The sequence below is a fragment of the Culex pipiens genome, chromosome 1 (genome assembly GCF_016801865.2).
Source record: "Culex pipiens pallens isolate TS chromosome 1, TS_CPP_V2, whole genome shotgun sequence".
NCBI classification, from domain to species: Eukaryota; Metazoa; Arthropoda; class Insecta; order Diptera; family Culicidae; genus Culex; species Culex pipiens.
The window spans coordinates 21,329,335-21,343,799 of record NC_068937.1 but is presented as its reverse complement, the minus strand read 5'-3'; the positions used below and the strand labels follow the sequence as shown (position 1 = coordinate 21,343,799).

The 14,465-nt window shown below is 36.8% G+C and overlaps 1 protein-coding gene across 3 annotated transcripts in view; it reads left to right on the top strand.

Annotated features, from left to right (window-relative positions):
* The window catches only part of LOC120420210 (rhombotin-1), a 32,028-nt gene extending 20,037 nt beyond the window's left edge, over nt 1–11,991 (top strand). For 2 of the 3 annotated variants that reach the window (XM_039583195.2, XM_039583194.2), the window contains exons 2-4: nt 4,977–5,320; nt 5,383–5,523; nt 10,256–11,991. In XM_039583195.2, coding sequence (XP_039439129.1) covers nt 4,977–5,320; nt 5,383–5,523; nt 10,256–10,625 — 855 coding nt within the window. In that variant the 3' untranslated portion in view covers nt 10,626–11,991. The remainder of the gene's footprint in view (nt 1–4,976; nt 5,321–5,382; nt 5,524–10,255) is intronic. The other variant, XM_039583197.2, reaches the window with a different exon arrangement.
* Nucleotides 11,992–14,465: the final 2,474 nt, after the last annotated feature.

The following is a 14,465-nucleotide window of genomic DNA, read 5'->3' as shown; positions in this document are numbered from 1 at the left end:
TTTACACCAAGAACCCGACGGACGTAGCGCAATGCCGCCGTTGCCAGAAATTCGGCCACGGCTCGCGGAACTGCAACCTCCGGCCCCGCTGCGTGAAGTGCGGTGAGTCACACCTCTCGGAGGCGTGCGCACTGCCACGAAAGGCGGACTTGGGGGACAAGGCAGAACAAACCAAGCCGCGCGTAAAGTGCGCGAACTGTGACGGCAATCATACCGGCAATTACCGCGGATGCGTCGCACGCAAGGTCTACCTCGAGGAGCAGGAAAAGAGGAAGAAGAAAGCGTCCCACCCTCCTCAGCGAAGTACGAGCGCAGCCGTTCCTGCAGCTGGACAGCGTACGGTTCCAGCGGAAAACTCAGCGTTCCCTCCTGGTTGGGGGCGTTCGTTCGCCAGCGTGGTCGCTGCCGGTAGCGGCAGTACGGCCCAGCAAGAAGTCACCGGGGAAGATCTATTCACCTTGCCAGAGTTTTTTGCTCTCGCGGGGGAGATGATGACGCGGTTTCGGAGCTGCCGGAACAAGGCAGAACAATTCCTGGCCCTTGGGGAACTGATGATCAAACACATCTACAAAGGATAAATTACCTGTGATCTAGATATAAGCTTTCTCTTCCTCTATCCCCTTTCCTTTGCAATTTCTGTAAGTTTTTTGTTATAATTTTTTCTTACTCTTGCTAGTGCCTTAGTTAAAGAAATAACTGTTCCTAAATGGATTATGATGCAACACACAGCTGTAAGGAACTCCAAAACTCTGTTATGCACTTCAAAATAACTCATTGTATCTTGATTATTCACCAATAAAACCGAATTGAATTGAATTGAATTGAGTGTAGAGCAGCACTTTTTAATAAGGTTCTATTCGATATGGGTTTTCAATGTTAATAGAACATTTTGAAAAAAAGTAAGCGAGAATTCTTCTCAAAATTTGATTCAAAAATTACATTTGTTTTAAATTTTGTATAAGTTAATTTTTGAGTGTACGCGCATTTGAGTATATTGTGCTGTTTTGACGACGAAAAAACAAATAAATCAAATAAATCAGGTAATATAAATTTTGAGTGTTATTGTGTCAAAACTACACACTTAAACATAGTTAATTAATTTACAATATATAAAATTTCTTTAAAGTTTTATTAAATTACTTTTTTTAAGATTTATGTTTTTTGAGTAAATTTCATTTGAAATATTTTTAGCTAAATTTTGAGCATAGATCTATCAAAATATTACGCTGAATCATAGCTCTGAAGCGTTCAACTGTACCAAGAACTACTCAGAATCTTCTGAACTGAAATGAATTTAGCGAAAAATCATAATTTATGTATTTGTAAATCTGTCAACATTACACGCTAAATTATAGTTTTTTAAGTGTTGACTTGCTCATCCAAAAAGCCTCAAAAGTGAGTTTGAAGGCAACTGCCCAATATCGATGAGTATTACTCAAATTATTGTATTTATACTCAGTATTTTGAAACTGAAAAACTATAAATTTGTTGAAAATTTTCACATTTCGAGTAAACACGACAGTAAACCAAGTTTTGAGTGTAAATCTGCCAAATTTGCGTACATTTTACTCAGTTTTTAACGTTTTTCTGGTAAAATTCTAGAAAGATTGACTTTTATTCGGTTCTTTATTCTATGTGTTGGTTTTTCTCGAAATTTGTGTATTTTCGAAATCACTCAGTTTTCGTCAAATCGAAAATATTCTTATAAATTAGGTTAGGAGCAAAATTAACTCAAATCTTTAAATTTGCCCCATTTACTCAATTCTGAGTAGGTTCGGTATTGATGAAAACTGAGTGATTTGAAATGAAAGGGGGCATCTGTCAGATTTGAGTGAATTTCACTCAGAATTTCACCGAAAACTGAGTGATATTCACCCAGATCTGGGTGGAATTCTCTCAAATCTGACAGATGCCCCCTTTACTAATTTCTGAGTAGGTTCGGTTTTGACTGAAACTGAGTGATTTTGAACGTGCGTGTAGGAAATTTTGACAGAACCAAGATAATCTCGATTATAGGTGGTAACTAATTGATAAAAAGATGAAATAACATTTAAATCGATCTTAAAGACACAAGTTTTCGAAATAGAAGTCCCGTCTAATCAATTTGCAGCCCGATAAAAGGTCGCAAAACTCTTCAAGAAAACAGCGACACCGTCTGATATCCAGTGACAAGACGCCAGCCATTTTCGGCACATCTAATATTTATCCTCCAGAGACCAGAGGGGATGACGACGACGAGTGAAACCATTGAATTTCAATATTTAATAAGGATCAAGTGCCATCAATTTGCTGCTCGTAGAAAACTTTTCTCCTTCTTCGAAGGGAAACTATATCCTACGCCAAAGAAAGTAACAAAACTATCCACCAACTTATCTTATATTCATCGCCCAAGGGGGGACACCACCACTGTCAGACACTGGGGGTATCTCCGATAAAGTGGCGAGATTAGACTTTGGGGAAGTGAGGAAGGGAAGGTAGCTAATACAAAGGTAAACATTCCGCTCCGAAAATTCCGATACCGAAAATACCAACTTTGAACTGGATCCTAAGGCCCTTTTGTGTCATTGTTGCGCCCTAACCTCGAAGATGAGCTCCCCCCCCCCTCCAAAGCATGTGTGAGGCATTTTCCGACTCTTGGGAGTGCCGAAGGGTAAAATATTTCAAATTTTCTTGCACGGAAACCTCTTAATGTTAGGCGGGAAAAGTTTCGAAAGCCACAAGTCAGAAATTAAATTCTGTGCAGTGCAAGTTTAGAGTGTATCCTGGGTGTGTGGTTTGTGAGTTTTGAGATCAAAGCAACCAAAGTAAGGTTAGGAGTGTTGGAATTTCTGGAGAGGGGTTAACTGACCTACTTGGATTGATGGATGGTGGAGGAATTTTGGAGCAAATCGAAACGCTCTTAGATCGAAACATAACCTTATTTATTAGAAAATTAGCTGCTGAGTTGGGTGTCAAAAGTTAAGTCAAATGTTTACTCGAGCTTAAATTTCGGATATTCCGGGGAAATTATTTTCGATAACTTTTAATTTCGTTTAACGTAAATGTTTAAATAATACAAAATGTTTCAATGAGATTTTTATGTTTTTCGCTGTCTACACTTTGAGCGTAAATGTGTTTGAATCAGAAATGAATGTTTAAGGAAAACGACGAATTTGAATGATTTTCATAAAAAAATAGTAGACTTCATAAAAATATTGAAGATTTTAAAAATTTTATCAAGTATTTTTTGTAAATTTGTCAAATGACACGCTCAACCACAGTAAACAAGATAAATTCTAAACTGATCTTATTGAGAAATAAGTTCAAAGGCGAAATACAAACATGGATGAATTTAGTCAAAATTCGTTTAATTTTCACTCTGCCTCATGCAACAACTTTTAGAAGAATTTAAAATTTTACTCTGATCAAGTTTGTGGGTGAAAATCACACGCTAATTTGAGTTTACTTGACTACAAAATTATTGATAATTAAAAAATATAGATTTTTGGAAAATTTTCAAGTTTAGAGCTAACTTTTTTTTGTGTAAGTCTGTCAAAATTACACGCTAAATCAGTTAGCTAAGTTAAAACTAATAGCAAGAGAAGCCAATTTGCTTCTTTTTCGCGACTTTCATTCTTCTTCGTAGTATTTCGCTTTTTCTGGCAAAGCAATCTGCCGTCGCTGTTTCAAATTTGGTCATCGCTGCGGTTAGACGATTGACTTCTCTTTCTCTTTGAATTAAACTATACTAAATCTGTCAAAATGTCATACACGCACGTTCAAAATCACTCAGTTTTCGTCAAAACTACACCTACTCAGAAATGAGTAAAGGGGGCATCTGACAGATTTGAGAAAATTTCACTCAAAATTCCATGAAAACTGATATTCACCCAGATCTGAGTGAAATTCATTGTCAAAATCTGACAGATGCCCCTTTACTCATTTCTGAGTAGGTGCAGTTTTGACAAAAACTGAGTGATTCTGAATGAGCGTGTTCGATCTTAGTTCATAAGTGTTTACCAGTTCATCAAAAGCTTCCCAAGCCCAAGTTTCCTTGTACCTATTCATCAATCTGGAGTTCGAATGGTCCAATAAACGAAATTTTCCTTTTTGCTTTTTGAGTGTTTTGAATACCCTCGACTCAACGGTTTCAAAAACACCCAAAAACAAAAAAAAAATGAAAATTTTGTTTATAGGACCTCTTCAAAAAAAAAAAAAAAAAAAAAACTCTAGAAATGTTATTTGATGCAAATGTTGCATTCTGCTAAAACTGAGTAAATTTCACACAGTTTTGATCTTGTTTTTGTTGAAATCAAGTAATATTCTATATAATACTTGATATATTCTAGCTGTCAAAACCGCACTGTTAAAAAAATGGCAATTTTTATGATTTCAATAAAACACGCTGAAAATAATATTTATTTTGGATTAAACTTCATTAAATGTCATCGCTACACTGTTATATGGAATAACTCAATTTCGTTCAGAATCTGAGTAACGACTCCGTTGAAAACCTACAATTTACACAAAACAGAAAAAGGGTTGCACATCCGAGAAAAAAACGTAACAACAAAACTTGAAACTCCACAATTTCAATGTTTTTTTCGTTCATCCCGCTCCACGTCATCACGTGGCTTCGCCACCGTCCGCGCCTACTAGATTTACCTTGGTCACGGAAACAATCGCAAATAAAAAATGGCGGCAAACTTTTTCCACTTTTCAGTTTGTTTTCAAACAAGGGTGAGGGAGAGACGATAAATTTTCGCGAAAACCCAGTGCCTTCTTGGCAGTTAATTAAAAAGTCGTTCCCATCAAACCGCCATTAAAGCGGGCAGCATCCGGCCAACCAAAGGGACGCGATGCATTTCCGGTAAACGGAAGACAACAAGAATTGCACTTATCACGAGTACGAGGAACCCCTCTCCATTTAGCAGATGAGAAAAGTTTCGCGATATTTACGAGTTTTTTTTTCGCTTCTCTCTATCTCTTTCCGGTAGATGATGACGATGGACGTCACCACGGCGGAACACCCGACGGGTGGTCCAGCGCTGAACGGGGGCAGTGTTGCCAGCGCGCCACAGCAGCAAACTGTCAACGGGCACCAGCAACAACAACAGGGTGGTCCCGTCCAGAACGGAATGTCACAACAACAGCAGCAGCCGCAGCAGCTGTGCGCCGGCTGCAAGAAACACATCCAGGACCGGTTCCTGCTGCGGGCGCTGGACCTGCTCTGGCACGAGGACTGCCTCAAGTGCGGCTGCTGCGACTGCCGGCTCGGCGAAGTTGGGTCCACCCTGTACACCAAGGGCAACCTGATGCTGTGCAAGCGCGACTACCTGAGGTAAGTGCTGACAGCTGTCAAACGCACGTACGCTGGCGTGGCATGCCGTGATTTTGATCTAGTTTGAAAAATTCCAGACTCTTTGGCAACACGGGCTTCTGCGCCGCCTGCAACAAGGTGATACCGGCGTTCGAGATGGTGATGCGGGCCCGGAACAACGTGTACCACTTGGAGTGCTTCGCCTGTCAGCAGTGCAACCATCGGTAAGGAGGCATCATTTATTCACGTCGTCCGCAACCGGATGTGCGCCAAAAACAAAACAAACATTGAAAAAAAAGGTTGCCATTTCCGTCTCAATCTAGTGACATTTAAAATTCCAACCCTCCGCTTAATAGCTCTGGAGGGAAATCAGAAAACAATTCCGGTGGAACCCACCCCGCTGTCAGAACCGACTTTTGATGAATACATAATGGCCGCCCGTCTTTGACGGGGGTGGAGAAACTGACCTTTCGGATGCTTCCGAAAAAACCGTTCAAGAAGCTACCCTCCTTCCTCCGCTGTAATGGAAAATAGCATAATAACATTAACAATTTATCATACAGTAGGCCGGTGGGATGATGAAAAAGGGGAAGGGGCGGTGTTGTGTCACACAGAAATGTCAAAAACCGGCGTGGAAAATTGATTCCGCCGGCCTGCTTTGATTGTGTCCTGTTTCGGCATGATTAATGATTGGGTGCGTAGATGGGTTTTGGGATGAGGACCATGGGATCTCGGGAAGGGATTTCCCGCAAAGTATTGCGGGGATTGTCTCTTTTTCTGGAGTGGTCGTGAATGGTTTTGACTGTTTCTGGAATGAATAAGTAGCAGGGTTGCAAGACAAAAACTGATCTAATCAAAATTGATGTCAGATGTTAGCTTTTAAGTGGATTTGTTTTAAATGAAAGTATTTTGTACCTTTCTGGGTTTGCGTGTATACATTTCCTGATCATAATAAAGAGTTGTCACTTTTAATATGCCTATTTTTTGCAAGCAGCAACATAACCAAGCATTTCGGCACTCTCAGCAAACGTCAAAACAGTACAAATTGTGGCCGGATCTTTTTTCCGGATCTCTTTTGGAAAAGATCTGGAAGCAATTTTGTATGGTTTGATCCTGAAGTTCCGGAGAAGCTGCCAGATGTCGGACCACCCAGTGATTTCTGCCATCGACAACTACTGACGTTAAGGAACTCAACATACCCCGATCCCCTTCCCCCTACATAAATTGGGTCCTAAAGCCTTACGTCAATTGTATCTGCAACGGTAAAAACCCATTTCTGAGCACTTTTTTTCAATGTAATGCAAAAAATCGAGCTGTCAAATCGTAACATCGAGTCAAACTTTCTGTGCAGTTGCTTTGTAGCTTACCAAGGCTTTTCAAAGAGTTTAACTCCATGTTGCACGCACATACTCTCACTTTTAATTTCTCGATAAATAAATTGACAGGACAACATTTTACGATGGATCAACTATGGTCCCCTTGGAACGAGCTGTCAAGTAGGTTGCTTTCTGTCAAGTAGGGCTGCGAAGTGAATTTTCAAAAATTGAATTGAGTATTTTAAATCCTTTGCGGGTCATTTTACTCAGAAAAATAAAGTTTAACGTTGTGAACAATAATATCACTAATGTATGCTCAATTTTAGGACCCAATCCTAGCAAAACATTGTAATTGGGCCAATTTCAAAGTGTAAACAAAGAGTCGATCCTGCTCGTTTGTTATGTAAATAACAGCAACTGACGTGAGCAAAAAAGACTTTGCTTAAATTGTTTTGGACAAGTTTTTTGATAAATTTTATTCATGTCTGGATAAATTTAAATGAAAATAAAAATTTCGAAGATCATTTCATCTTTCCTACTCACGTTTGTCAACTTCGAGTAGATAGAATCGGAAATAGGTATGTAAAAACCGGGAAAAATATTCATTTGAAAATTATTTTTCTAAGTACTCCATCATAATTTTAAAATATACTACGCCTGATTCAAAAGTTTATTTCAAACTGCTTTCATAATTTTACAGAAATTATTTTTGAAACCCCATTTTTCAAAGAAAAATAAAAAAAATCATGATTAAAAGAATGTAAAAACTCTCAAAAATTATCTGTAAAAAAATCATTAATTTGTTCAAATACTTATGTTCAAAAGAATGCAAAATCTTCATAAAATATTCAATATAACCTGCTCAATGTTTTTTTTTAAATCACTACTCTTGATTGGAATCTTAAAAAACATCTTTGAAAAATTTAGACCTGCTGATGTTTATAAGAATGGAATGGAAAACCTCACAAAAATATAAAATTTATCTTTTGTTTCGAAAAATTCATATTAGAGAGAACTCAGAAACCCGCAGAAAATATTTTTTTGTGAATTCAGTACTTTTTCTAAGAACCGAACATATTTGAATGAATTCAAGTAAATAACTCAACAAAACTAATAAATTCACAATACACCCCATTATTTTTAAAATAAGTCATCATGTTAAAAATGCAACATTTCTTCAATTATTTTTCAAAGAATTTTGCATGCTCAAAATAATGCAAAAACTCGCCAAAATAATTGGGTACTAAAGCCCTACGTCAATTTTTATGTACAACGTTAAAAAACACGATTAAAAACCATTTCTGATCACTTTTTTTCATTTTAATGCAAAATTTTGTTTTGACAAGACAACATTTTTTCGATGGATTAACTATGGTCCCCTTGGAACGAGCTGTCAAGTAGGAGCTTTTCTGTCAAGAAGGACCGCGAGATTAATTTTTCAAAATTGATTTAAAAATCCATTTTAATCTCTTTGTGGTCGTACAAAGGGTCATTGTACTCAGAAAAATAAGTTTTATCGCTGTAAACAATAATATCAACAATCTAAGCTTCATTTTAGGACCCAATTAAGAAAAAAAACGGCCAAAATAATTAAGAAAAAAATGCCAAAACTCTCAAAAATATTGAAGTTGAATGATTTTTACAAGGAACTGCTCTGAATTGAAAAAATGCAAAAAATCTAAAAAAAAAATTGTTCCTTTACAAACCATGCATGCAAAAACTATCCGAAATATATTTTTTGAAATTTCATTGATTATTCAAAGAAATTCATTCTCATTAAAAATAAATTAAAGAAAAAAAATAATGCAAAAAATTTCTTTAAAAAAAATAGAACTGCTCTTGTTAAAAAGAATCATAATTTAGAAAAAAAATGTTTTTTATTGTCAGGAACTGTCCATGTTCAACCTCACAGCTCACAGAAATCAATTTAAAATATCCGTTCAGTTTTTAAACTTTTCAAAAAAAAAAAGAAAAAAAAGCTCTAGAATTTCTCTAATTTTATTTTAATTTGGAAGATGTTTTTCTAAATTTATCATTTCTGGAGTTTTTTTGAATAGGTCCAAAAAACCAAATTTCCAGTTTTTGCTTTTTGGGTGTTTTTGGAACCGCCTTGAGTCAGGAGTATCAAAAAATTTGTACTCATTTTTCAGTAGGTTCCTTTTTAAAAGAATGTAAGGCAAATGTCAGATTAAGATAAGTTTTACCCAAAAATGAATGAATTGTTTTTGGAAATTGCCCGAGATTTGAGTGAAATTTAAACAAATTTAACATTTAAACTACTCATTTCTCAGATAGTTTGGATTTCACGAAATGTGAGTAATTTTGATGAGAGTGTAGAGATCAATATAAAGGCAAAACAATGTAGGTATATGGGCAAAAGGAGCTTATGATAGTTGATGTTTACATTAGGAACGAGCAAGATTGTTTGTTTACATCTTGTCTTTGAATTTACCTCAATTCGGGGTGATTTTCAAATAATTCAATAGATTTTTGGGTGATACTTACCCTAAATTGACATCTGCCTGTCTTACGCATTTCTGAGTAAGTTCGACACAGTCACATGTCAATAAGAAAAATATCAGATTTGGACGAATTTCGCATATGATCACTGGCGATACCGGTCGTGTCACACAGCCCTTATAACAATAAGTTGTACTGGATTTGGACAAGGGTCATCAACAAATACCGTAAACTATTTTTTTCAAGACGAGTTCCTCCTACCCTTTTGCCACGTCACTGCTCATGATGAATTGAAAATTGAATGAAATTTACGCAGATTTGAGTGAAACTAAGATTAATATGACATTTTACTCATTTATTCTTGAACAATAGAAAACAAAGAGTGAGTTTGATTTTGAGGAATTCTGTAGTAATTTTGACAGTTCGCAAAGCAGTGCTGCCAACTTCCGCAGCCTTTTATTTATTTAAGTGAAAATTTAGCAAATAATTTAAAGCACATCTGGCAACCCCAAACTCTTTCCACGCGAAGAAAAATGATCTCGCCACCACTCTCTTTCGGCAAATATTTACGCAAAGGGAATATTAAATGACACATCATAACGTCAAAAGTTCCACCGCCTGCTACGACGATTGTCCGGACGACTTCCCGGCCAGGAGCGGCGACATTTCCTCCTCTGGGCCATTGAAAACACGATTCAAAACTATTCTAGCGGGTAATATTGTTTTAATTTGATTTATAATCCTTGGCAAATAAATTATACTACCCCTTTTCCCCTTTAGAGGGGAAGGGGGGGTCGCTGCCACTATCATTCATATTTTGCGGTCGAGTCCCGAACTCCTCCCCCTCCCAGCTTGCTTGGATTTAATAACATTTTAGCTTTTCAGATTTCAGTTTCTGTTTGGTGAGGAGGGTAAATAATTACGGTATCATTTACATTCACGTGTTTGGAACGCGCGCGAATGACGAATGGATTCATTAATTTTGGGGCGTTTTTTGAGGTTAGAAATTGGGTTGGAAATCGATCCGTGGCCAAACAGACTGCCTCGCGGCCACAGACCGGGTTGGGAAAAGTTACTCCATTGTCCGAACTAGATTGGCAAACGAATCGAACCTAATTGAACGTGTAAAAGTTGTTCCTTCAAACCTAACCTCACTTTTTTCCGTTTCTATTGTTCTCAGGTTCTGCGTCGGAGACAAGTTCTACCTGTGCGAGAACAAAATCCTCTGCGAGTACGACTACGAGGAGCGGCTGGTGTTTGCCTCGATGGCCAACCATCCGATGTTGAAACGTCAAATCGGCCAGGGTGGCCAGCAACAAAACTCCGCAGGAGGAGGAGGAGCCGCCGGTGGTCACCATCCGGTGCAGAACGGAATCGGTGGACCACAGCCGGGACTCATGTCACAGTTGCAGCAGCAGCAACAACGGGCTACCGCCGGAGGTGATCACAACAACAACAACAACAGTAACCTTCCGGTGGGGCTTGGTGGACCGGGTGGTCCGTTCGGGACGCCAACCCACATGAAGGCCGCGCTCAGTACTGCTAGTTAAATTGTAAGGAGAACAATAACAATAAACTTTGTTGGACTGTCTGAGGGCGGGTGGGGACGGGAAGGGGCTGCGTTTTGACGTTTGGTGACAGGTGACAGATTGACAGTGTTTCTTTTTAAGTTCTACTTCTGTTATGTTGAAATATCACTTGTTTTCACATTCTTTCCGTCAGACTTGATCAAAAACACAATTCTGAACTGCGTCTGTCAAAATGATAAAACTTTCGATCAAAGCAGCTGTCAAATTACACGCTAATCGAAAGAGCACGACAGTTGATTAGTGCTGAGTCGCTTCCGTGTCACATTTCGTGCTTTCTATCTTTCATCAAACTGAATGGATTTCGATCTGTCAAAATCTCGCTACACGCTAACACAGACCTTATCACTTTTTTTAGTTTTCAGTCTGGCGACGTATCAAAAATTGAACAAAACTGTCACAAAACGTCACAATTCCGCTTGTTTTCAGCCTTCAAAATTACTGAGAAAAAAAAAACAACGATGTGCAATATGTTTAGGTCTATTGAATCATTTCCCCGCGCCTCGTCAATTTTGATTCTCGAAGCAAAAATGTGCCAAACTGGAAAAAATAATCGCTTCGAATCCGACTGCGGTGCAGCCCTCCGATCGTTTCTGGATCCGAAAACGATAGGTTTTTGTTCGTTTTCGTTCATTTTATCGTTTTTTTTTGCGGAGGAATTTCGCAGAAATCAAAACTTATTGATTGCATAAACTGCGTTTATTCGCGTGTTACTTTTTCAGTGTTTTAATTTGAGTTTAACTTGTTAAATTTTCAAAGTTCAGAAACGATCAATAAAGGGGAGAAATGACCGCAAAAGAAACGAAAAAACGCAGATTTTGTACTAGCAAACTACTGTCTAAGGTCGACTTGATTAGTTCTTAACTACACTCGTGTAAATTTTCACTTGTAAATACTAGGCGATATCGAATAATTTGTTGAGTATGCTAATTTTTCACCTCCAACGACGAAATTTGTAGGTTAAACACAAATATAAAGTATTACATAGTTGTCCTTGTTTTTGGAAGTTTTCTACTCTGCTTTTTTATGAAACCCCGTTTTGCTACACTGAAATAAATAAACTGTGTAAATGCAAGTGACACCTCTGATAAAATAAAGGAACGTTGACGTTCTCTGTCAAAGTAAACGTAAACAAAAAGTAAATGTTTTGGAATGTGTAATAAAACTACAAATTGATACTCACTACAACCGATACTCACAAACAGACAAAACTGGAGGTAAACCAAAGAAAACTGTGTACTAATCAATATTGGAGGAGGAGAAATCTGAAACTTAAGTGGTAATTAGAAAAATTATTGAAATAAATGAAGAAATTATTAATCCAAAAAAAGTCTCAAACTTTAACTTGGCTTAAAACTTTCCGAAACTTTTCCCAACTTGCTGGAAGAAAGAAATGCAAATCCGCTGCAGCTGTCCGGATTCCCATCAGCCAAAAAACACTGGAATAAGTAATCACCGTGATTAAGTCAATCAATCCGAACGGGGAAGGCGAACTCTCAAAACTGTCTTCTTAACTCCTTTTCTTTCGCGGGATTGTCTGAGCGCGTCGTAAATCCGACGGAAACTTTTGCCAATAAAGTTTTATTGCCGTGGCCCCATCCCCGAACGTCCCCCTTCTCCGAAAGAAACGAATAATTATATATTTAAATGTTTCAATTAACTCCTTCCCTCGGCGGAAAACGACGAGATTTGGTGGCGGGTTAAAAGTGCAAAAGGATTGAATCGTTCTCGGAAAAGCGAGGGAAAGTTGGCATTTGGTTCGCGCGGAAGGGATCGATGTCGCGACTTAAGTTCTTAAGTTTATTTTTCGCGACGGGGGTGAGAAGGTTGGGGCAAGGTGAGCGGACTGACGGGCGGTGTTAATCCGGGTGGCATAAAGTAGAAATCTGATTAGCCTGAGTGGTGGTACTTCTGCTGCTTGTTCCGATGGAGGAGGTTCTGAATGAGTGAATTTGAGGTGGGAATTTTTGGGAGTGTTGGAGAAAGTGCGCGAGTGACGATTCAATTTCATTTTGTCAATTTTATATAATTTTTTGATAGTTTAATGTAATTAATTTTGTGAAATTATCAAAAGATTGCTAGTTACACTTCAGCGTGTAATCAAATGTCACTACATTTTACACTTTTCCGAAAGACTAGCTAACAGCATAACTTCTCCTGCAAAATAATAAATTCAGTTGATCAGAAAATTTATCCACATTTGAAAAAATAAGTCATCTAAAATGACTTATTTTTCCAAATCTGGATAAATTTTGTGCCGAAATCAGAGTAAAAAAATGAGTATGAGTAAAACCTAATGAGAGTGTACTGATGGATTCACAATTTTTTTTTTCGCTGACATTCAGTTAAAAATTTACTGATCTAATCACATGAAATTTTCACAAAGAATTCAATTAAATTAAATTCCAGATTTTTGCTGAAATTTAAGTTATTTTCTTATGACTTTTTGATAATTTTGCTGAAGACACCAAATCGGTCGGAAATTCTCTTCTCAAGGTACGGATTCTCGAATGTTTCCATATCTTTTTTGTACCGGCAGCACCCAAATTTGAATGGAGGAACCAATAATGTAAATTGTTATAGCAATTTAAAAACAATGGAATAATTTTACAAAATCTTGAAAAAGGCCAATGGTCCTCAGCCAGCTACATCTAGTAGGCCACAAAAATAAGTTACTGAAACTTGTAAAATGTGAATAGTTTAATATGGAATTTTGATAAAATAAGTTTTTCACCATTTTACTTCTAAATTTGGAATATGAAATACTTTTTTTCCAAAACATTTTTTTCAAAATTCTTTTTTTTATATATTTTTCATTGTGGTAATATTTCCTGTACAAAAATTATACTTTTAAATTTACACTTCAACAATAATTCCGACAAGACTGGAAAACCATCTTTAGAAGAATATTCCAACGTTATATTTATAAAACAAGCTTTAATGTTCAAAGCATTTACATGTTTAAAAATTATGATTGCTTTTGGAAAATTATTAGTAATGTTGTTTGCGTTAAATAGTTCAACATTAAAAAAGTAAATTGAACTGACTGCTAATCAAACTATAACCATTTAATTGACTATTGATTTTTTTACCAATTTTTTCTAAGTTTTATTTAATGATTTGAAGAGTGGAATAATAATAAAATTTAAATTAATTGCAATTTTATCATAAAATACCTATATAATTTTTAATTAATCTTTCGGGTAGTAAAATACAACTTGAAAATGTTTTTTTTTAAATATAAATTTCATTCATTTAAAATGATCTTCAGTGCACACCATTTTTTTTTGAAATTCAGTAAAGTTTTACTGAATTTTCATCTACTGAAATTTCAGGAAACCATTCAGTAATTTAGATTTTACTGAATTCTTAGTAAACTGATATTTGTCACTTTGACAGATGATTTACTGAAATTTCAGTAAAATGATTGTCAAAACAACTGAAATTTCAGCAAAAGAAACATCAAATTATTTAGCTGAAGATTCACTAATTTTCTTGTGGCAGTTTGACAGATCATTTGCTGAAGATTCAACAATCATTGGTGGTATATCAGTTATTAAAATTTGATTTTGCTTGTCATTAAAATACTGTTATCAATCAATTTATTTCACATTTTTCTTACCTTTATTTCTAATTATCACAATAAGGCCTGAAAAAAATACAATTTAACCCAAAAATTGCGAACTCCTCGTCAGAGTGTCCTGATGCAAACAATGATCGAGCTCGAGCTGTCACAGCACAAAGCCCTTTGAAATATGTTTGTTGGCATATCGAGTGGTCAGTCAAGAAAAAAAACAGCTAGAA